This window comes from Anomaloglossus baeobatrachus, chromosome 5 (assembly GCF_048569485.1).
Source record: "Anomaloglossus baeobatrachus isolate aAnoBae1 chromosome 5, aAnoBae1.hap1, whole genome shotgun sequence".
Lineage (NCBI taxonomy): Eukaryota > Metazoa > Chordata > Amphibia > Anura > Aromobatidae > Anomaloglossus > Anomaloglossus baeobatrachus.
Genome location: NC_134357.1, coordinates 311,332,305 through 311,356,848, shown reverse-complemented (window position 1 = coordinate 311,356,848; position 24,544 = coordinate 311,332,305). Strand labels below are relative to the sequence as shown.

The 24,544-nt window shown below is 50.3% G+C and overlaps 1 protein-coding gene across 1 annotated transcript in view; it reads left to right on the top strand.

Annotated features, from left to right (window-relative positions):
- The window catches only part of ANKFN1 (ankyrin repeat and fibronectin type III domain containing 1), a 985,620-nt gene that overhangs the window by 874,063 nt on the left and 87,013 nt on the right, over positions 1–24,544 (top strand). The window contains exon 18 of the mRNA XM_075347517.1: positions 4,587–4,800. Coding sequence (XP_075203632.1) covers positions 4,587–4,800 — 214 coding nt within the window. The remainder of the gene's footprint in view (positions 1–4,586; positions 4,801–24,544) is intronic.

Genomic DNA, 24,544 nt, shown 5'->3' with positions numbered 1-24,544 from the left:
GGTGATCACCGCAGAGAGGAAGCACTGGACCGGGGAGCAGTGACACGCATCAGACCGGACCCCCTCCTAGTTGAGTATATAAGATTGGTTTTTATGTTATACAGCATGGCCTGGGCTCTTATATACAGTATTCTATAATGCTGTATATAAGGGCTCACCCTATATAGGTGGTCGCCACAGCTTATAGGGGACAAATCTGGTGACAGGTTCCCTTTAACCTAAACTCCTCTAATACTTCTGCCATACACTGCCTATAGAATACGAAAATAATAGCACCAGAGATGGGAGTACAGAGGTTTAGACTGAGTTACAGGGAAATAGTCTGGGATACAATATGGGTAGAACTATAGACGAAAAATATTATAGTTATTAATGCATTTCTCCAAAGATTGCAGCAAAGATCAGTTACCTTAGGGTATGTCCACAGGTTGCGCAATTTTGCTGCATATTTTGTGCAGCATATTTGGTGTGTTTAAAACGCTGCACTATACAGTACCAGAAAATTGAATGACATCTCTAAAATCTCATGCACATGCGGCATTTTTGTCCTTGAGTATATTAACTCAAAGAGATTTTTCACATCTGCAAGATGTCAATTCTTTTAGCATTTTTTCAATGTTTTCTACCCATTAAAGTGAATGAAAAAAAAAGAAAACAAGGCAAAACGCTAGAGACAGGAAGCTGAATATAATAATAACTTAGATATCTGTGATGTCTTATTCCACAGAAATGCACATTTTAAAATATGAAAATGGGATGTACAGAGATCTCCTTGAAAATCTGTCTCCAGAGGTTATTTTAAAGGGAACCTGCCAGGTCAAAAAAGTGTTATAACCTACAAGCAGGAGCATGTTTGAGCTGCTAACCCCTTCTTACCCATCCCTGTGTTGTAATAATGTGTAATATGAAAGTAATAAAATACGTTTTATTACTTACGTGTTCCCAATCTAAATGATCAGGGGCTCTAGCTCCATGGGCGTCCCATCGCCCTGTGGGAGTGATACCATGGATTTTCATGAGTGACGTCACGTCTGCTCCTTCAGAATCCCGGCCTTGCATGCTTACGATTCTCGCCACCTTCTCATCCTGGTGTTTGCTTGTCAGCTTCAGACGTGCACTGTGCATGCTCAGAAGAATTCTGCAGCTCCTGTCATGCGCAGTGCGCGTCTGAACCCGGCAAGTAAACACCAGGATGAGAAGGCAGTGAGAATGGTAAGTGCGCATGCATGGGTTTCTGAAGGAGCTGACAGTGACGTCGCTCATGTAAATCCATGGTATCACGCCCACAGGGGCATGATACCATGGTAAGCATGCAAACGCCTATAGGGCGATGCGACGCCCAAGGGTCTACAGCCCCTGCTCATTTACATAGGGAACATGTAAGTAATAAGACGTATTTTACTACTTTCATATTACACATTATTACAACACAAGGATGGGTAGGAAGGGGTTACTGCTCACACATGCTCCTGCTTGTAGATTTTGACGCTTTTTCGACCTGTCAGGTTCCCTTTAAATAAAAGGGGGGCGTTACCAATATGAGACATGTAATGACTGACATCTACTCTCCTGATCTAGGTGTGTCACACTGGTAATGCCCACTTTCATGTAAAATAAGGTCTTTAGGCAGATTTTTAGGGTGATCAGTGTCCAGCAAATAGATTCCAACAGCTCATTTAACTAGTTCAAAAATGTGGATTTCCCTGGAATAAGACATCGGATCGCAGATATCAAGATATCATTTTTTTCAGCTTCCTAGGACATACATCACCATATAGATGGCTTAGGAGGAATGATCGCACGAACAGATTCCTTTTAATAAAAATCTATTTTAAATATGGTATTGTACCTCAAATGATAGTTACTGAAATACTAGCTTCATGAAAGCTGGCATGCTTACAACAGAAAAACTATTTCTGTGCCAGGTCTACACTGGCATTCAACAATAGCAATTTTATCCACATGAAAGGTTCTTTATCTTTATCTTTGAAGACAATATAGAAAACTACCAATTTTTTAAAATACACAACAGCGTTCGTTTTGCATTCTGCCTGATACATATTGACTTTTGTCATGCATAGACAGAAGATATTCTGATTTATCCGCTTATCTCGGGCCGCACACAGGCACAGAATATCTCTTAGTTGATTGTAAGATTTCTCCAGGTTCCATGCTAATAAAAAGCAGCTGTACCATACCTTGTAAGGAATAAATCATCTATGCAGACCACAGTGATCTTCAGCACTGACCACAAACCACAGGAACATGTGTGTGATCATACATTAAAACTGTACAACAGTCATTCCACAAACCGCACATTACAGAGAGCAGGGAAAGGCTAGGTAAATACGGTATAGTTCTGAAAATCAAAGATCAGACATACCAGCAGAGCACATTCTCAGCCTGTTTATATACAAATTGTGTCCGAAATAGATAATATTCAATTCCAAAGCACATAACCCACATTGTTCGCTGCTTCTACATTTTAGAGAATACAATTTTAGCATAAAACCACATTTTTGCAGTCCATATCATCATTATTCACATAAGGCTATGTCCTACTACATAAGAAGGACCACGTGAATAACTTTTTGTATACATGCAAATATACAGTTACTTGCCCTTAAGCCACTTATGTTCATGCCCCATTTACGAAAGTAGAGGTTGCTGCAACTATTATACTGTTTATTCACATTCACAAAAAATAATAATAATTCAAGTATAACGCATTGAATATTGAAAGATGGAGGGCTATCAATCACTGAATAAGCTGGTAAAAGAAACCTATCATTATATGCATGCTGCCCAAACCACAGGCAGCATGAACTAGAGCTTTATTGCACGATTGCAGCCAATTTTGTTTTCTCTGAAGACGAAGAGGAGACTACTCCAATGCCAAACCCAAACAACGTTTTTTTACAGGTGATTGATAGGTCTCTCACTATGGAAGAGACCTGTCAATCCGTATCTGAGTTCAAGTAATGGATGTGAACTCACCACAATGGAGTAAGGGGTACTTTGCACACTACGACATCGCAGGTGCGATGTTGGTGGGGTCATATTGAAAGTGACGCACATCTGGCATCGCAGGCGACATCGTAATGTGTAAAGCCTAGATAATATGATTAACGAGCGCAAAAGCGTCGTAATCGTATCATCGGTTTAGCGTTGGCGTAATCCATAATTACACTGACGCGATGGTCCGATGTTGTTCCTCGTTCCTGCAGCAGCACACATCGCTGTGTGTGAAGCCGCAGGAGCGAGGAACATCTCCTACCGGTGTCACCGCGGCTCCCGTAGGATATGCGGAAGGGAGAAGGTGGACGGGATGTTTACATCCCGCTCATCTCCGCCCCTCCGCTCCTATTGGCCGCCTGCCGTGTGACGTTGCAGTGACACCGTATGACCCGCCCCCTTAATAAGGAGGCGGGTCGCCGGCCAGAGCGACGTCCCAGGACAGGTAAGTCCATGTGAAGCTGCTGTATCGATAATGTTCGCTACGGCAGCTATCAAAAGGATATCTCAGCTGCGACGGAGGCGGGGACTATCGCGCTCGGCATCGCAGCATCGGCTTGTGATGTCGCAGCGTGCAAAGCCAGCCTAAGGGTACGTGCCCACAATCAGTGTTTGCAGCGTTTGTGATGTAGTGTGTTTTCGCTGTGTTCAAAACACTGCGTTGTACAGTACAAGCATAGTGGATGGAATTTCTAGAACCCCCATGCCCACTCTGCGTGTAGTGCCTGCAGTGAAAACTGACCTGCAATGCAGCTTTCCGAACCACAAGCATGTCAATTCTTTGCTGCGGAGTCGCAAGTGTACCTTTGTAAGAAGAACACAAGCAAGAGACCGCAACGCCCCAAACCCTGATTGTGGGCAAACTCAGCTGCGGTCTTCTGTGTTCTCCTGTGGAGGAGACTCGCGGACCCACAGATCAGGACCCGCCACAACCTGATCGTTGGCACGTGCCCTATTAGTTCAACTTTGCATATGTATGCGGGACCCGTTATACTATGCTGCCCAACAGTACACATATAAAAAAAAAATATAAACAAAGGAAGATTTGGGTACATCTACTGACATAAAATCTACATTCTTTATTGAAAATCCTTTAAATACACAGGCATATAAAAGTCATCTCTTATGCGTTTCTGGCACTGCCTATGCCCTTAGTCATAGACACGGCCATTACACAGTACATAGCAGGGGCATGTTAATAAGATTAACTCAGCACAAGAATATTTTAATTAAATACATCCAAAAGGGGAACTTATTATTATTCCAAGATCTATTGATTAAAATACATTTTAAAATGAACTTTGTTTGTGGGAAAACTCCTTTAATTTCCCTGCCACTAGGCATTCTGAGAACAAATTACTGAGAAGAGCGGCAACCATGTTAGTAGCAAGAACAGAGGAGACTAAAATGCTGCAGCAGCAAAGTGTTTCAAAAAGATACCAGGTAATTTTAGCCCTAATATTCCAACTCACATTCATTAAATTTAGCCCCTAGTTTAGATGGTTTCTTCAGTCGCTGCTATAACACCATTCTACTGCTATAGTGAGTATGGAATTATTTATGTTTTCCAGCAAACAGATGAAATTTGGAGAGAAATGAGATGGATCATGGATGCTCTTCAGTATGCTAGATACAAACAACCTGTAGCTGGATTACCAATTACAAGATTTCTTGACCTGTCAGAAGAACAAAATCAGAAGAAAAATAATTCTACATCCTCTCACCTAGACTGTCTACCATCCCCATCCCCATCACCAGAATTGCATCGAAGAAAGACTGCAAGTGGTAAGAGTCTGGTCAAACATTGGCCATATGAAGTGGTTTCACATAACATAACATACAGTGCCTACAAGTAGTCTTCAACCCCCTGCAGATTTAGCAGGTTTGATAAGATGCAAATAAGTTAGAGCCTGCAAACTTCAAACAAGAGCAGGATTTCTTAACAGATGCATAAATCTTACAAACCAACAAGTTATGTTGCTCAGTTAAATTTTAATACATTTTCAACATAAAAGTGTGAGTCAATTATTATTCAACCCCTAGGTTTAATATTTTGTGGAATAACCCTTGTTTGCAATTACAGCTAATAATCGTCTTTTATAAGACCTGATCAGGCCGGCACAGGTCTCTGGAGTTATCTTGGCCCACTCCTCCATGCAGATCTTCTCCAAGTTATCTAGGTTCTTTGGGTGTCTCATGTGGACTTTAATCTTGAGCTCCTTCCACACGTTTTCAATTGGGTTAAGGTCAGGAGACTGACTAGGCCACTGCAACACCTTCATTTTTTCCTTCTTGAACCAGGCCTTGGTTTTCTTGGCTGTGTGCTTTGGGTCATTGTCTTGTTGGAAGATGAAATGACGACCCATCTTAAGATCCTTGATGGAGGAGCGGAGGTTCTTGGCCAAAATCTCCAGGTAGGCCGTTCTATCCATCTTCCCATGGATGCGGACCAGATGGCCAGACCCCTTGGCTGAGAAACAGCCCCACAGCATGATGCTGCCACCACCATGCTTGACTGTAGGGATGGTATTCTTGGGGTCGTATGCAGTGCCATCCAGTCTCCAAACGTCACGTGTGTGGTTGGCACCAAAGATCTCGATCTTGGTCTCATCAGACCAGAGAACCTTGAACCAGTCTGTCTCAGAGTCCTCCAAGTGATCATGAGCAAACTGTAGACGAGCCTTGACATGCTTTGAAAGTAAAAGGTACCTTACGGGCTCGTCTGGAACGGAGACCATTGCGGTGGAGTATGTTACTTATGGTATTGACTGAAACCAATGTCCCCACTGCCATGAGATCTTCCCGAAGCTCCTTCCTTGTTGTCCTTGGGTTAGCCTTGACTCTTCAGATAAGCCTGGCCTCGGCACGGGTGGAAACTTTCAAAGGCTGTCCTGGCCGTGGAAGGCTAACAGTAGTTTCATAAGCCTTCCACTTCCGGATGATGCTCCCAACACTGGCGACAGGTAGGCCCAACTCCTTGGAAAGGGTTTTGTACCCCTTGCCAGCCTTGTGACCCTCCGCGATCTTGTCTCTGATGGCCTTGGAATGCTCCTTTGTCTTTCCCATGTTGACCAAGTATGAGTGCTGTTCACAAGTTTGGGGAGGGTCTTAATTAGTCAGAAAAGGCTGGAAAAAGAGATAATTAATCCAAACATGTGAAGCTCATTGTTCTTTGTGCCTGAAATACTTCTTAATACTTTAGGGGAACCAAACAGAATTCTGGTGCTTTGAGGGGTTGAATAATAAATGACCCTCTGAATAAACTTTTAACAATTTAAAAAAAAAAAAAAAAGAAATACCATTCTTTTTTGCTGCAGTGCATTTCACACTTCCAGGCTGATCTACAGTCCAAATGTCACAATGCCAAGTCAATTCCGAATGTGTAAACCTGCTAAATCTGCAGGGGGTTGAATACTACTTGTAGGCACTGTATGTTTTTCCTTATGTTTCCTGTTTATTCAACATATCCAGGCACATCATAACCATGTCACTTCCCCACCAGAGTCCACTCCTGCGACTTCTGCTTCAATCATCAGGCGACGCTGTGTTCCCGCCGTGGATAGTGCTGGTGATGGGAGAGGAGTCGGTGCCAGTGACTCTGGTGGACGCAGGCTCCGCTCATCCACTAAGCTGAGTTTCCATGGGATCTGCAATACCACTGGCTGACTGTAGGTGGCATGTGTCTTCCAGCTGAAGCTACCATCATTCAGCCTCAGCCAATGGAAAGACACCACATCCTTTTAATTCCCCCTCCTGTCTGCTGGCTACTGCCAGAGATAGTTCTGTTTTCCTGTCACCTGGCTCCCTCTCTGTTTTGCTTAGTTACCCCCTGTGTTTGGACTTCTGCTTGTTTTCTGACTACCCTTCTGCTTTCCGTTTCTGTACCTCGCCACCAGTTCCGGATTTGACCTCTGCTTGGTTTCCTGATTACGTCCTTACCTGCCTGATTCTGACCTTGTTCTGCAATTCCTCGTTTGACCCAGCCTGACTACTACTGTTACGAACCGGCGCCGCCATAGCCGCAAGCAGCCTGCTGCGGTTCCTGTTGCGCCCAGGCGCCGGCTGCCGTTCTTGGCCGTGCCTCGGGTCGTCCAGTTGGCTGTTCCTTCCACCACGTCTAAGTGTGGAGAGGCGGCTAGTGCGCATGCGTGCGCCGATTTACCCCAGCCAGAGTCTAAGCCCGGTGTTTTGCCTAGTGAGCATGCTCAGCCTGTTTGTGTTATGTCTGAGACTAAGTCCTCAGTTCAGGCTACTGAGCATGCTCCCACAATTAACCCTAACAGCCTCTTTGCACAGGTACTTGGACTTCGTGCTGTGTCTAAGTTCTGGGATGTGCCTACTGAGCATGCTCAAACTGATAGTCTGCTTTCTAAGCCTGTGGCTCAGGCTACTGAGCATGCTCAGGCACTTAGTGCATCAGAGGCTAGGTCCGGTAAGGACCTCACTGAGCATGTCCGTGAGGTGGCAGGCCCTGATAGGGCAGAGGGTGTCAGGTGTCCTGATGACGTGGCAACTCCGGACTGGCTCGCAGAGGCCCGCCCCTATGATCTGGCACCTCAGTATTGGTCGTCAGATGATGACTGGTGAAGTGTTTGGGGCGTGGCTGCCATGAGGTCATCAATGACGTGGCGGTTCCGGATAGGTCGCATGTGACGTCACTGATGACATGGCACTCTGCTATTGGACCTTGGTGGTTCCACCCTGGGTTTGGGGGCGGACCCAGGTTATAAAAGGGGCTGGAGACAACATGGAAGTGCGCAGTCTTCACTTTTGCTCAGTCAGAGCACACCTCCATGTTAGAGCCTCATTGCGGCATAAGCCTATGTTGGGAAGCGGTAGGTAGGGTTAGGCGAACGGTGCCTGTCACGCCAAGATTCGTGGCTCGGCACATCAGGGTCAGGCGCCGTGCTTCCCTCCTGCCGTTCCAGTCTTGCTATAGCAGCCCAGTGGCGTTAACTGGGCTGCGGCTGTTGTGCTTCCTGTCCGATTGTGCCCCCTACGCACACGGACAACGCACCTGCTGTGCCACCTGTCTGATTGTGCCCCCTACGCACACGGACAACGCACCTGCTGCGCCACCTGTCCGATTGTGCCCTCTACGCACACGGATAACGCACCTGCTGCGCCACCTGTCCGATTGTGCCCCCTACGCACACGGATAACGCACCTGCTGCGCCACCTGTCCGGTTGTGCCCCCTACGCACACGGACAGCGTACTCCAGGACCCCTGTGGAGTTAACAGGGTGTTCCTTATTTTCCTCGGCTTCCCGGTCAACGCTACTGGTGTACCCATTCGGCCTGACGTGTCCTACACACACGTGGCCAGTCAAGAGGTGGCCAGAAACGCTAATCGGAGGACCGCTCGGCCTGACGTGTCCTACACACGTGGCCGACAGGGCGCTTTTGTGGCGGTCTTCCGGTCAACGCAACCTGGTTACCACCCGGCCTGACGTGTTTCCTGCACACGTGGTTGGTGTAGCGCTAGGTGCACCAAAACGCTAATCGGGTTGTCGTCCGGTCTGACGTGTCCCAACACACGTGACCGGTTCCCAGAGTTCCTGGGTTATCTCAGAGCTATCCAGCTCTATAGTCTCCGCCTAACCCTCAGGTGCCAGCAGCTCCTTTGTCATCTGGAGCACGGTGGGCCCCGACTGGCGATTAGGATATATACCCCCTGGTCCTAATCTGCCGGTTCCCCCGTAACAGTAAGACTGCGCCAGGGTCTGGCTTGCATGGCGGAGATGGAGCAGCTACGTCAGTTCATGCTGCAGCTTGATGCCAGAGTGAGGTCTCTGGAGAAGTCTGCTCTTGCTGCTGATATGGATGATGTGGTGGCTCAAGTGGCTGCAATGGTGTCCGTCACCAAGCCTACTCCTACCCTCCCTCACCTCTCGCTGCCCAACAAGTTTACGGGGAACAGCAAGGCATGTAGGGGATTCGTGAACCAGTGCTCAGTCCATCTAGAGCTGTTGGCTGTACGGTTTCCTACAGAGAGGTCGAAGGTGGAGTTTATCATCTCCTTGCTCTCTGAAAGAGCACTGGAGTGGGCTACACCATTGTGGGAGAGGAATGAGCCCGTAGTACAGGACTCTAAGGAGTTTTTGGAGTCCTTGCGACAAGTGTTCCTGGGGCCTCAGGTCACTCACGACTCGGCCCTACAGCTACTGACTTTGGAGCAGGGGCGTACCTCCTCAAGTCAATATGCTGTGAGTTTCCGGACACTTGCTGCAGAACTGGGGTGGTCAGAGAGGACTCTCATTCCACTGTTCTGGAGGGGATTAGCCTCGCACGTGAAGGACGCATTAGCGTCGCGTGAGGTACCAACTACCCTTGAGGGCCTCATGACTCTGGCTACACGCATTGACCTGCGGACCTCCGAACGTCAGCTGGAGCGCAGGTCAGAGGGTCGTTCAGCCACTGTAGTGGTCTCTCCTACTGCACCTCCCTTAGAGGACATCTCTGTCCCTATGGACATCTCTAGGGTTGGTGTTGCTAGGTCTTCGAGTCGCAAGGGCATTTCCTGTTTCGCTTGTGGGCAGTATGGTCATTATGCCAACCGTTGCCCAAAGCGTCAGGATAAGCGACCACGATTGGTGACCATAGCTGGAGGTAGACTGGACTCTGCGTCATCCATTAGGGTGACGTTTCCCGCGTCCATTTCCTTTAAGGGGTCAACATGGTCCACAAGGGCAAGTGTGGACACAGGTGCTGGGGATAGTTTCATCTCCTCCTCTTTTGCCCGGCGGCATGCCATCCCGCTGGTGCAAATGCCAAGGCCAGTGAGAGTCTGTGTGGTGGATGGGTCCTTGTTGCCCAAGGTAATTCACCAGCGGACAATGCCCATTACCCTTGCCATGTCATCTGGGCATAGGGAGACCATTTCATTTCTGGTTCTCCCTAAGGGTGCAGATGATATTCTGCTGGGTATTCCTTGGTTGAAGCGGCATTCCCCACATATCGACTGGTCGTCTGGGGTGATTACGCGGTGGAGCGAGTCTTGTAGCTCCCACTGCATGTCTCCATCTTCCGCCCGTCGCTCAGTGGTATCTGTGGCGACTATAGACCATTCGAGTGGGAGGGCCGCTAGAGGGGGGGGTACTGTTACGAACCGGCGCCGCCATAGCCGCAAGCAGCCTGCTGCGGATCCTGTTGCGCCCAGGCGCCGGCTGCCGTTCTTGGCCGTGCCTCGGGTCGTCCAGTTGGCTGTTCCTTCCACCACGTCTAAGTGTGGAGAGGCGGCTAGTGCGCATTCGTGCGCCGATTTACCCCAGCCAGAGTCTAAGCCCAGTGTTTTGCCTAGTGAGCATGCTCAGCCTGTTTGTGTTATGTCTGAGACTAAGTCCTCAGTTCAGGCTACTGAGCATGCTCCCACAATTAACCCTAACAGCCTCTTTGCACAGGTACTTGGACTTCGTGCTGTGTCTAAGTTCTGGGATGTGCCTACTGAGCATGCTCAAACTGATAGTCTGCTTTCTAAGCCTGTGGCTCAGGCACTTAGTGCATCAGAGGCTAGGTCCGGTAAGGACCTCACTGAGCATGTCCGTGAGGTGGCAGGCCCTGATAGGGCAGAGGGTGTCAGGTGTCCTGATGACGTGGCAACTCCGGACTGGCTCGCAGAGGCCCGGCCCTATGATCTGGCACCTCAGTATTGGTCGTCAGACGATGACTGGTGAAGTGTTTGGGGCGTGGCTGCCATGAGGTCATCAATGACGTGGCGGTTCCGGATAGGTCGCATGTGACGTCACTGATGACATGGCACTCTGCTATTGGACCTTGGTGGTTCCACCCTGGGTTTGGGGGCGGACCCAGGTTATAAAAGGGGCTGGAGACAACATGGAGGTGCGCAGTCTTCACTTTTGCTCAGTCAGAGCACACCTCCATGTTAGAGCCTCATTGCGGCATAAGCCTATGTTGGGAAGCGGTAGGTAGGGTTAGGCGAACGGTGCCTGTCACGCCAAGATTCGTGGCTCGGCACCTCAGGGTCAGGCGCCGTGCTTCCCTCCTGCCGTTCCAGTCTTGCTATAGCAGCCCAGTGGCGTTAACTGGGCTGCGGCTGTTGTGCTTCCTGTCCGATTGTGCCCCCTATGCACACGGACAATGCACCTGCTGCGCCACCTGTCCGATTGTGCCCCCTACGCACACGGATAACGCACCTGCTGCGCCACCTGTCCGATTGTGCCCCCTACGCACACGGATAACGCACCTGCTGCGCCACCTGTCCGGTTGTGCCCCCTACGCACACGGACAGCGTACTCCAGGACCCCTGTGGAGTTAACAGGGTGTTCCTTATTTTCTTCGGCTTCCCGGTCAACGCTACTGGTGTACCCATTCGGCCTGACGTGTCCTACACACACGTGGCCAGTCAAGAGGTGGCCAGAAACGCTAATCGGAGGACCGCTCGGCCTGACGTGTCCTACACACGTGGCCGACAGGGCGCTTTCGTGGCGGTCTTCCGGTCAACGCAACCTGGTTACCACCCGGCCTGACGTGTTTCCTGCACACGTGGTTGGTGTAGCGCTAGGTGCACCAAAACGCTAATCGGGTTGTCGTCCGGTCTGACGTGTCCCAACACACGTGACCGGTTCCCAGAGTTCCTGGGTTATCTCAGAGCTATCCAGCTCTATAGTCTCCGCCTAATCCTCAGGTGCCAGCAGCTCCTTTGTCATCTGGAGCACGGTGGGCCCGACTGGCGATTAGGATATATACCCCCTGGTCCTAATCTGCCGGTTCCCCCGTAACAACTACTCTCCCCTAGACTGCAGCCTTCCACAGGTAGTGATTACCGAGGCCCTGTGTAATTCAAGATTCCTGTATATGGGTTAAAGGGTTTCAGGGTGCTAGGGGTCCTGCTTGGTGAGTGGCTTCCCTCTAGCCTGTCCGTGTTAGCCAGTCTGAGTCTGTGGTTCCAGGCAGGCATTACAAACCAGCTTTGAAAAATAAGAGCATGATTTTGATGTACTCAGTCATCAATGCCCAGGGTAAAGTTTTTACAAAGGCTGGACAACCTTTTTAATTATTTAGTGCAAAATAATATACCTGTTCTCCAATGGTGGGATTACCATGTGTGGAGAGAACTCAGGAATAGAGATGGGGAATCCGCAGATATTCTGAACCGGGGGGGTCCAATCGGATTTAAAAAAAAAAAAAACTCGGTTCAGGACTAGAATTCATCCTGAATTTCTTTCCGGCTGCTGATTCTCATATACGTCTATTGGGACTTGAATATTGTGCTTTAGAATGGTGGTAGAAAAGGCTAGGGGGATTAGAGCAGGAGCGTTATACTTATTGTGCCTACCAAATGGCTGTAACACTACTTCCAGGGCTGCTCATTAACCTCCTATATATTCACTGCTTTTCCCGCCCATCGGCAGTCCCTACGTCTTTGATTGGTGGCAGTTTCTTTTTCCTTTATTTTTTTTCATTATCCAGGTGGACAAATCCGGAGTTCCCTGAGAACTCCATGTCTGAGTCGGAGCACGGATACTAGGGATCCAGAACGGATCACAAATTTTACAGTCCGAATTCGCCCATCACTACACAGGAACTGAGCTCACTCCACACACAGTAGATACCGTCTATGTTACATACCTGGCATCTGTCTGTAACAGCAATGGCCAGAGTTGAGCTCCAATCGCTGCCGTTAACCTATTAGATGTCACTGTCAATTTCTGACAGCGGTATTAAAATGGAACGGACTCCATCAACTTGTTTGTGAGGCACTGATGGGTTATCATAGCAGCCAGGGGCTTACTAAAGGCCCCCATCACAACCATCTTTGCACGCCTGTGAAACCCACCTTGTGTAGGAGACCACAATTTTGACTATATACTGTAACTCATTGGTATTGCAATATATGGTCTAAGCAAGCAGAGAATGACAAGTTCAAGTCGTTTAAGTGGGTTAAATTATAAAGTAAAAAATAGGTTTTTAGAAAATAAAAAAAATATATACAAATTAAATTCTTTCCTTTTCCTTCCTTGTTTAAAAACAGTGTTTATCAAGTACCCTATGGTATTTACATGTATTATCACTATTTACTTACTTATTGCAGGCTATATGCTAATTTTGTATGGTCACAGTGTGAATATGTTCCTATACTTTGCATGCTTAACAAATTATGCTCCTGCTCAGTTCTTTTGCTGTAGTTTCTTGTACTTTTTACAAACAGGGGTGAGGCTCCCATTTTGAGCTGGGCTATTCATTTATGTAGCTTCCCATGGGCAGGTGTCTGAACTAGTCTAGTCCCAATTCTGATCAGAAAGCCATGGAACCCATAGGGTGGAGGGGCGACATGACTAGAGGGAAGGGAAGGAGTGATGGGGTTAATGGAAACAGGAATGGTTTGTTTATAAGGCAGAATAAAAGGGATTGCTGGGTAGGAGGAGTTCCCTGGAGGAAGAGGTGGGACAGTTGAGGGGTGTAAGTAAAGGACTTTGACTTACCCCCTCTCTCTCTTGACTTCCGGATATGGAACGATCTGACTGGAGAGGTTCCTATAAGGTGTCAGGACGTCACCTTCTATTTCTCCATGGAGGAGTGGGAGTATTTAGAAGGACACAAAGATCTGTACAAGGACGTCATAATGGAGGTTCCCCAGCCCCTCACATCACCAGACTTCCGGATATGGAACGATCCGGACGTGCGACAGGATGGCTGCTACCCGGGACCAGCGGATTCATCATGGCAGTGCACGGGCCCCTGGCAGCGCGGTCCCACGCCTTGGCTGCTGGGGGTTAACCCGTTGGCACTTTCCCCTCGCTCCCCTGTCAGCTGCGGGCGGCGTCCCCCCTCCCTCATATCTCAGGTACTTGCCGTGTGCGGGGGGAGCGAGGAGGAGATGTGAGAGCCCCTTCGGGGACCCTCCGCGGTAGGACGTGGGCAGGGCAGTACTCAGCTGCTGCTCCGGCCGCGGGAGGAATCTCCGTCCGGGCCGCGGCAGCCGGGAGGGGGGCGTGGCTTGTCTGCGGCCTATTTCCGGTCCGAGCCGCGGCCTGGATTGCTGGATGCGGCGGCTCCCGGACGGGGAGAGCGCCCGGCGGTGACAGAGGCCAGCTTTACCCCTCGCGGACGGTGGGGGGGGGGCCGCGGAGCTGCAGCCAGTGGTGGGTCCGGCACCAGGGCAGGCGGGCCTGGGGCGACGGGTGCCCAGGAGGCGTCGGTGAGTGGGGGTGACGGCAGGGGCCCTGCGGTTTCTGCTTGGTCACCCAGATCAGGTTGCAGCTCCCGGCCGCGGCGGTCTCCCCCAGGAGGGGGAGGGCCCAGCGGACAGAGGCTTTCATGGGGCCCAGGAGGGCTGGATGCGGCGGCTCCTGGCCAGGAGAGCGCCCGGCGAGGACGGAGGCCAGCGTTACCCCCCTTCCCCCGTGGGTGGAGGGGGGGTGGCCGGGGGGCTGCAGCCAGCAAGGGGTCCGGCACCAGGGCAGGCGAGCCTGGTGCGACGGATGCCCGGGAGGCGTCGGTACGTGGGGGTGACGGCGGGGACCCTGCGGTCCCCGCCTGGTCACCCAGAGCAGGCGTGCAGATCCCGGCAGCGGCGGTCTCCCCCAGGGGGGCGAGGACCCGGCGGACGGATGCCTTCTGGGCCCAGGTGGGCAGGAGGCTGGCGGCTCTGGATGGGAGTCTGCTGGCAGCGGGTCGGGCCACAGGTACCCCCTGTCCTTGCAGGCAGCAGGGGGGGGTCGGGCCAGAAGATGAGGCCCACGGTGGCAGCCCGTGGGTCGGGACGGTTTCCGGGGTTGTCGCCGCGGGACAGAAGATGGAGCTTGGAGGATGGTGCCCACGCGGCGTACCAGGAGGACGGCCGTGGTGGTGGCAGCGCTTCGGCGGCGTCTGCATTACATGAGCCAGAGGCGGTCGGCTCCAGCGAGGAGGAGGAGGAAGCAGCGACGGAAGAATCAGACGTCTGGATGGCGTGACTTTTATTCCAGGATACGCCGGGTCGCGGTCGGGTGAGACGGCCGTGGATTCGGCAGGGTTGGGGCGCAGTTGGTGGGGGGGGGCGGCTGCGGACACGGCAGCGCCGAGTGGGTTTGTGTTTTGACAAGGTATGGGGTTTACTGCAGTGGTGTATACGGTTGTGGAGGGTGCGCATGCACCGCCGGCGGCATGGACGGGATCGGTGGTTAGTAGGCGCAGGTGCGGCAGGCAGAGTGAGGGCGCATGAGGCGGCAGGGGAGCATTTTCGGGCAGAGGCGGCAAGGGCTGTGACAGAGTGAGTGGTGAGGAGCGAAGAGGGGGATGAGGTGGTGCATTGGGCTGACAGTGGTCAAGTGTGAGAGTTATGGGTGCTTCAAAGGCCCGCTGGGGGGGGGCTCACTTGCTGGAGGATGTGAGGGATAAGATTTGAATGGGGGAACGTGTAGCAATAGTTTCGCTGCTCCCCCTGGAACAGTTTCACCTGGATTAGGTTAAGCCAAGTGATTCCAGGAAGGATAAGTAGAGGGAGGGGAGCGCCGGTGGAGGCTCACCCCTCGTACATTTGCAACGTGGCTGCGGGCATTTGCGTTTTTGGCAAGGGTATCGGGGGAAGGAATTGGGTAATTGGTTCGGCATGGTTCGGTTATATGGATCCATTTGGGGTGGCTTGTTTAGGTCATATGGCGGTTTAGTCTGGCTTCAGTACGCCGTGTAATTTCAGCAAGGGAAGGTGTTGCGTGCCAGTATGCGGTAGGAGCATACGGGCACATCCTTATGGCTGCAGTGGATGGCGGCTCCTAGTCAGCCCCCCCCCCTTTTGGGGGGTAGTTGGCTGTTCGGGGCGTGGAACCCCGGCGACACGGTCGATGAGGGTTTTTTGGGGGGAATAGAATGATGGGTGGTGCAGATTTGGCGCGGACGGTTGTCTTAAGCATACGTGTTGGGTTGTGGTAAGGAACATAGTAATTCTGCGTCTTTCTATTTATATTGGTGGATCTTTGCCTCCTTATTGGAAGTTTGTGCTGGGCTAGGGGACACCTGGTGGTTGTCAGTGGAAAGAGGGGTCAGGACGTGGCTTTGGGCAGGATGGGTGGGCCATTCGGGGCCCTCCTTGTCATGATTGGGTTTCTCTGTTGGTGGGTAGTGGTATATATTTCGGCTTGTTCAAAACGTATCTTATCTGGAGGAGTCATCGGTGTATGCCTGCTTGGCTCCAGAATTGTCGGCGGTTTATTATGTGTCGTTGGACAGAGGGTGGGATTTGGTAAAGGCGGTGAGCCGTGGAGCATTGATGGCAAAGGTGGATTTGGAGGCGGCATTTAGGTTGTTACTGGTCCACCCTGCTAGCTAGCAGTTCTGGTGCTGCGGTGGGGGAGGGGAGTTATTATTATGCTGATCGGTGGGGGCTAATGGGTTTTGTCCCATTTTATGTTCCGTTGGGGGCGGTTATTTCTTTGTGGAGTGGTTTGTGCGTGGTGTGTCCCAGCTTACACCTCTTATTCATTATAGGTTGATTCTCTTTACATCGGGTTGGCGGGTTGATGATTCGTTGAGGTTGTTTGTTTCATTGCAGATGGTGGTGGATACTCTTTTGGGCCTGTTGGCGCAGGCGAAGACTGAGGGTCCAACGCCAGTGATACAGTTTGTGGGGGATAAAGTTTGATGTTATGGTCAGAGAGGTAGGATTCGAAGGTAATGGTGTGGTCCTATGGGCTGCGATAGAGGCAGTTAGGTCAGCTAAGACGGTGCGGTTTCAGGCGGTGCAGTCTTTGCAGGGGCGGTCGAACCACGGGTGCAGAGTTACGCCGCTGGGGGGCGTGTCTGCTGGACGGCTGGCGATGGCTGCGCCAAGGGTGCAGCCATCGGATCATTTGTGTGTGGTCACGAAGGAGATCAATGACGATCTGATGGTGTAGGAGGTTTTTTCTTACGGCGACTTAGTGGCCGCGGATTGTGGCTGGGTAAGGTGGTGTCTGATGGAACGTAGCTGCGGTACTCGGATGCAGCGGGTCCAGTTGGTTTTCTGGTTGGGCATTGTGGGGTAGCGCTTCCAATCGGTGGTAGTAGTCGGGTTGGGGAGGTTGGCAGTTTTTCCAAGAGGAAGGTGTGCTGTCATTCTGACTATCAGTTGGTGGAGAATTCGATTAATAGTTGGTTTGCTAATCCTGGGGCCAAGGGTGACGTACTTGCGACAGTTGGTTTCGCAATTGTATGCGTTTAAAAAAAAAAAAAAAATGGTATGCATGGCGCAACCAGTACTGGGGTTCGCCAAGGGAATAGCAACTGCTTTGTTTCCTTCCAGTTCTGCAGGTCTCAGGAGTTGAGGCCGCGTAACAGACGAGGTGGGCACGGTGTGTCCTGAGGGCTTGTGGAGTCTGGTGTGGCTGTGTTGGGGAGCGGCTCGGTGCCCAGTGACTGAGGTTATTTGGGGCTGTTATCCAGAAGTGTGGGTGGCGCGGATAACGTTGTTTGGGACAATGTGTGAGGAAGGCCCGGTGGAGTATTTGGTGGGGGCGTTGGCAGTGGTGATTAACGGTTTTCAGGCTGCTAGGCCGGCGTCAGCAGTGGAGCAGAGGGTGGCGGCTGTGGCTGTCTTGTTGAGGATTAGATGTGAAGAGATGTTTTTTTGCAGGATCTTAGTGCGCGGCAGGCCTTGAAGGGTTTGGTCGTACGGGTGTGAGGCAGCGGGATACAAGGGTCCGTCTCCGTTGTTTTGTGGCAGCGTTTGGTGAGTGGTTTGTGGTGGCTATGTTCATCTGAGCACGAGCAGGTTTTGTTTCCCTTGTCCAAAACGGTTTGTGTTAGCCTTTTGGGAGGCTTTGAGATTGTGGGGTTGGTCAGCCCATCTACGGTTAGGAGCGGAGGTTGGATGTTGGAGGATGTGTCCGAGGTGGTGCAGTGGGTTGAGCGCCGGCTTTGTCGCTCACCGAATCAGATTAGGCGGGTGGTGAAGGTTGGTGTTGTTATACGCGGTCCCGGGTGCGGTATTTATGTTGTGAGGACGCCCAGGATCATTATTGTGTCGTGTTTGTTAAGGTACCATTTTGTGGCAGCGCTGCAGACTGGATTGCAGGTGGCGGGGGTGGGCGCCCGGAATACTACGGGTCGTCTTCCTTCTGGATTGGGCTTCCACGGAGGCCCCTCGGTGGGCTCAGAAAAGGGGTGGTGAGAAGTATTGGGAGGTGGGAGTCCTCTTGTTTCGGTGTTACGTTGGCCTCAGTTGTTATCGGGTTAAGGCCAATGGGGGCGTTTGAGTCTTTTGGGAGTGGAATGGGTTGGCGTAACAGGTTGGTGTTATCTGTGGGTTTATAACCTCTGGGTTTTGTGGTGAGGGTGTGCCTCATTTGGATATTTGGGCATTCGTTGGTTCTCGGGGCCTCGACGGTCTGAGGCTCGCCCAAATTTTGCCAGTGGGGTCTGGACGGGTCGATGGTACTGGTCCAGTGAGTGGGAGGCAGCGATTAGGTATCTCGAGAAGTTATTTATGAATGTTTTAAAAAAAAAAAAAAAAAAATTGTTGGTTTGTTGCATTGTGGAAGACATACCCGGGCTTAATCGTGGGGTAGTTTTTGATAGTGTGACCGGTTTGGAATGGCGTGTGGCTTGTGCGGTAGGCAGTATCAATCGAGCCTTTATTGGGGGGCGGCGCCTAAAGTTGGTGGCGCTGAACTGGTGGTTTTGGTGATGCGATGGGGGTGCATCTTAACGTTCTTGGTGCTGTTTGTGGACGCTGGGATTGCGTGGAGGTGTGGTACAAGCTTTTGGTGTGTGGCGGGTCCAGGCCACGTAAGGAGTCACGTGCCCTGTCCTGTGGCGGGGGGTAGGTCTGGTCCAGAGGTGGTTGAAGGCAATGGTAACTGGACAGAGAGACACCATCTTGGTATGGTGGCTCCAGGTTCCGGGATGTTGCAGGCACGGGGTTCTGCAAAGTTGGAGGGTTAATCCGTAGGTGATTAATACCTCATCTCTGGGTCGGTGTGTTGCGGCCAGGGATACTGGGGTGAGAAGTGGTTCCTGGACTGGGCCTACTCAGGGTTGTATATTTACTGCATTGGTTACTGTGTTACCTATTGTTATTTGTTGGGGTCGCCCGTTGGACGGCGCCCCCTTGTGTTAGTATGTAAATAATAGGTAATAAAGGCTGCTGTGGCCAATTTTAAACCAAGTCACATGCAGTTCGTGTATTATTTACAGATGGTATTGGTGGGTAACACACATACAGCACGACTGGAGAATCCTTCCTCAATGGTCAAGAAAGCCATGGAACCCATAGGGTGGAGGGGCGACATGACTAGAGGGAAGGGAAGGAGTGATGGGGTTAATGGAAACAGGAATGGTTTGTTTATAAGGCAGAATAAAAGGGATTGCTGGGTAGGAGGAGTTCCCTGGAGGAAGAGGTGGGACAGTTGAGGGGTGTAAGTAAAGGACTTTGACTTACCCCCTCTCTCTCTTGACTTCCGGATATGGAACGATCCCCGCCCACCCTCCCTTGTGTTTAATACCGAGGGGAATTTTGTCTGGGTTGTTTCTTTGTCACAGCAGCGGGGGGTAGGTCTGGTCCAGAGGCAGTTGAAGGCAATGGTAACTGGACAGAGAGACACCATCTTGGTATGGTGGCTCCAGGTTCCGGGATGTTGCAGGCACGGGGTTCTGCAAAGTTGGAGGGTTAATCCGTAGGTGATTAATACCTCATCTCTGGGTCGGTGTGTTGCGGCCAGGGATACTGGGGTGAGAAGTGGTTCCTGGACTGGGCCTACTCAGGGTTGTATATTTACTGCATTGGTTACTGTGTTACCTATTGTTATTTGTTGGGGTCGCCCGTTGGACGGCGCCCCCTTGTGTTAGTATGTAAATAATAGGTAATAAAGGCTGCTGTGGCCAATTTTAAACCAAGTCACATGCAGTTCGTGTATTATTTACAGATGGTATTGGTGGGTAACACACATACAGCACGACTGGAGAATCCTTCCTCAATGGTCATGCCCCCATTTACATTAAGGTCGGTTGACAAAAGGTGAGGTTTCATACTAGAGGTTAAAACCGTTCCGATTAGGGTACACCTTGTCGCGCTGGGTGGTTTGTACACTTTTTTGATCAAAAACAGTATTACTAAGTACCCTATGTTATTTATATGTACTACTACTATTTACTTTCTTACTGCAGAGTATGTGCTCATTTTGTTTCTATCTTACGTTTTGTCTGTTTACGGTAAATGTTCACAGTGTGAACATGTTTCTATACATTTGATTTATATCAATCTATACACCAGCATATTTCTTTGGCTTTATTAACATGAAAAGACACACTATTGATTCAAGGCTTATATATACACTATGAATAATCAAAGTGATTACCATTGCTGACACCTTATATATCCTAATTGGTAGTGCAGTTCTGTCCACACATGTGCCAACATATGTTCGGATATGGACTTCATTGTCTCAATGATGTATTGTCTCAGGTTGATTCATTAATGATCCCTGGCTTTCCCAATCGCCAGATATAACACCACCCTGCGGCTTATTTCTGTAGGGATTCATCATGGACTCAGTGTATATGACCCATAGCAAGAGAATCTCAAGAACCTGATTCAATTTATCACTGAAATTGTGGAGTCCATATCTGAGGATATGGTGACACTAGAGATGAGCGAAACTGTAGAGATTCAAATTTGTTAAATCATGAGGATTTTACAAGGAATTTCATTTCATAGCAAAATTATTTTCCGTGAAATGATTGTTCTCTATTATACTCTGGGTCTCTCCAGATCTAGAGCGTAATAAACATAATGTAAAAAGTACAAAAAAAAGTAATACCTTACCGCATATCATCATCTGTCTTGTTATTGCCGTTGCCGTCAGTGCCTTCAGTGCCTAGTCAACTGCACCTCAGGTCCCCTTCTTTCTGCTAGTATCTTCACTTTAGAACAGGACCTCCAGCCATGAGTAGGCTTGAGAGATCAAGACTAGAGATGAGCCACTCCCCTAGAGTTCGAGTTCGATTCGGTTCGTCAAACGGTGCCCCTTTCGACGAACCGTTCGACGAACCTCTCGAACCCCATTGAAAACAATGGGAGGCAATCACAAACACCTAAAATCACCTGGAAAACACCATCAAAGGTGTCCAAAAGGTGACAAACAACTCACAAGACAACACAAACACATGGGAAAGTGACAAGGACATATACTCATGCGAAAACAAAAGAGCTGGACGAGGAAAAAGAGGAGAAGACACAGATATATGAGTATATGCAAGGGAACATCGATGCCATTACTGTGCAACTTGAGCCTTGCTCATTTTAGGCTTCCAATCTGGATAAGTTGCCTGAGCTCGCCACGTACGCCTTGGGGATCTTGTCATGTCCCGCAGCCAGCGTTCTCTCAGAACGTGTCTTCAGTGCTGCTGGGGGTGTGCTGACAGATAAGCACACGCGTCTGTCCACTGAAAATGTGGACATACTAACGTTCACCAAGATGAAGAAGTCATGGATCACAGAGGACTTTTCTTCCCCTGTGTCAGCCAGGTGAGGCGAAAGGCTGGTGTATTTTTGAGAGTGCTTCATGCAAAGCATCTTTGTAAGCTTGAAAATGGGGGTCAACTGATGCCAGTCAAGTGGGGTGTATGTGGCCCAATTAGTGGAAATGAGGGAGACTGTGGTTGGAGTCCCCTTGCTGTGTTTAAAAGAACCAAGATGAACAAGTCATGCCTCATAGAGGACTTTTCTTCCCCTGGGTCATCCCGGGGAGGCGAAAGGCACGTGTATTTTTGAGAGTGCTTCATGCAAAGCATCTTTTTCATTTTGAAAATAAGGGTCAACTGATGCCAGTCAAGTGGGGTGTGTGTGGCCCAATTAGTGGAAATGAGGGAGACTGTGGTTGGAGTCCCCTCGCTGTGTTTTACATGATTTTCGAAGGGAATGACATGCCTAAGAGGTTGAGTTTCCGCATCTGCAACTTGTTGGCTACAGAAAGGCTGCCTTTACAACCTTTTGAGACCGAGGATTTTCGAGACCTTATACCCATTGCAGTGCCCCAAGAGACGATGCCCAGTCGCCACTCCTTCTCAAAGAAAGGCGTGCCCGCGCTACCACAGCAGGTCACACAGAACATCACCGCTTCCTTGAGAAACTCTGTGTGTGACAGGGTGCATTTCACCACAGATACTTGGACCAGTAAGCATGGACAGGGAAGTTACATGTCGCTGACTGGGCACTGGGTAACTATGGAGAGAGATGGAGAAGGGTCTGCTGTACCAGTCTTGCCGTCCCCACGAGTTTTGTGTCAATCCTTCCTCTGTATGTAGAGGTTCCTCCACTGCTTCTGCCTCCTCAACCTCGTGTGGGTCCTCCACCTTGGCCCAAATCCTGTGTGGTTAGGCCACCCATTTTGTAACTGCGCACAAGGAATCCCACACACCTCCTTGCTATGCTGGCAGAAGAGCTCAACAGCATGAGGCGATCGACTCTTTTCTTTTAAATGTCTGTGAATTGTGAGTCACACCGCTGAGGAGTTGTGGACGGTAAGCTCTGGAGAGTGAGACCGAGTTTCATCAATAGTTGTCTCCACTCAACCAGCAGCCAGGGAAGGCCGGGTGCGACAATGATGCAAACCTGGGTGCGGCCCTTCGCCGTGACAATGTGACACACGTGCCTTGTGTGGCTCACGTGTTGAACCTGGTTGTCCAGCAATTTTTAAAGCACTATCCTGGCCTACATGGCCTTCTGCAGAGAGCACGGTGTAACACCTTCCTTGATCCACACACTCAGATGGGCTGTAAAGGATAGGCTAGAGGGAAGCCACTCACCAAGCAGGACCCCCAGAACCCTGAAACCCTTTAACCCCTATACAGGAATTTGGAATTACACAGGGCCCAAGGTGATCAATACCTGTGGAAGGCTGCAGTTCCAGAGAATAGTAGTCAGGCAGGGTCAAAACATTAATTGAGGAAGAGGAACAGAATGGGACAGCCAGGACTTAATCAGAAAACAAGCAGAGGTGAAATGCGGATCGGCCAATGAGGTACATAAATAACTGGCAGGAAAAGGAGACAGGAAACAAGCACAAAAAATCACAAAACAGAACTGGGGGTAACAGTAACCAGAGGTTCATAGCTATGTCTGGCAGTGGTCAGCAGACAGGATGGGCCATTGGTTGTAGCTGAGTGATGGTACTTCATCTGTGAGACACCCACCACCTACATTCAGTCAGTGGTTCTGCATCTGTCAAGGTAATGCAGCCCAGTGCGTGTGCATAACCTGCGTCCACCTGCGCCGCTGGCATCGATTCTCTCCCATCATCAGCACTATGCACGAAAGGAACACGTTGTCACCTGGCGACCGGAGTACAAATTGATGGAGCGGACTCCGGTGGTGACTTAACAGCCGTGTGCGGCAATGATGCAAACCTGGCTGTGGGCCTTCGTCAGGCAATGTGACACACGTGCCTTGTATGGCTCACGTGTTGAATCTGGTTCTCCTGCAATTTTTAAACCACCATCCCGACCTACATGGCCTTGGGCAGCGGGCACGCTCGCTATGTGCTCACTTCCATCGTTCGCACCCAGCAGCTCAACAACTTTCATCGCTCCAGAAGTCTTTTGGTCTGGCGGTTCAACGCCTGAAATGTGATGTGCTGACACGCAGGAATTTGTATCTGCACATGTTGCAGCGTCTGTGGCAGCACCGCCGAGCCCTGCTGAAATAAGTTATGACGAATACACTGGGCTAACTTGATCCAGAGGTGGTGCAGATCACGCTGCTGGAGTGGTGTCAGATCAAGGACCTATGCACCCTTCTACACAGTTTACAAATGTCGATGAAGATGTTTAGCACTGGCAATGCCATTCTCAGCGTGACAATTCTGGTCATCTACATGCTGGAGCACACTCTAAGCATTATTCGGAGTCAGGTGTTGGGACAAGAGGAAGGGGAGGAAGTACAGGAGGAGTCATATGCGGAAGGGATAACAAGATCTCCAAGGTCCAGACGGTCAGCGGCACCTAGGCGTCAGTCATGGGACGGTGGGGGAGAGGGATTAACAAGGGCTCATAGTATCAGGAAAACTGTTGAGGAAGGTGCAGGAGCCCATGAAGAAATGGAGGACAAACTTGCGATGGGCATGGAAGACTCAGCAGATGAGTGAGAGCTTGCTCACATTTCGGTTGTGCGAGGTTGGGGGGAGAGGGCAGAGGAAGGAGGCACGATTCTCACCTCTCCGCCACCAACACACCAAGGACTTGGTCCTCCTGGATGCACAAGACACATGAGAGCCTTCTTGCTGCACTACCTACAACATGACCCTCGGATTGTACGAATTCCAAGTAATGCTGACTACTGGGTTGCCACACTGTTAGATCCCCGGTACAAGACAAAATTTGGCGAAATAATTCCTGCCATAGAAAGTACTCACATATGCAGGAGTATCAGCAGAAGGTGGTACACAATCTTAGATCGGCCTTTCCACTAAACACCTGTGCTGCATAGAGTGAATCTCAACGCTTTGTCTGGCAAAAAGTCCACTTAGCTGTGTGTGTGTCAGGGATTGGCTGACATGCTGGCCCGCCCCACTGCACGCGCGCTAGGGAAAAAAAATGGCGATTGCCATTCTCCCAGCAG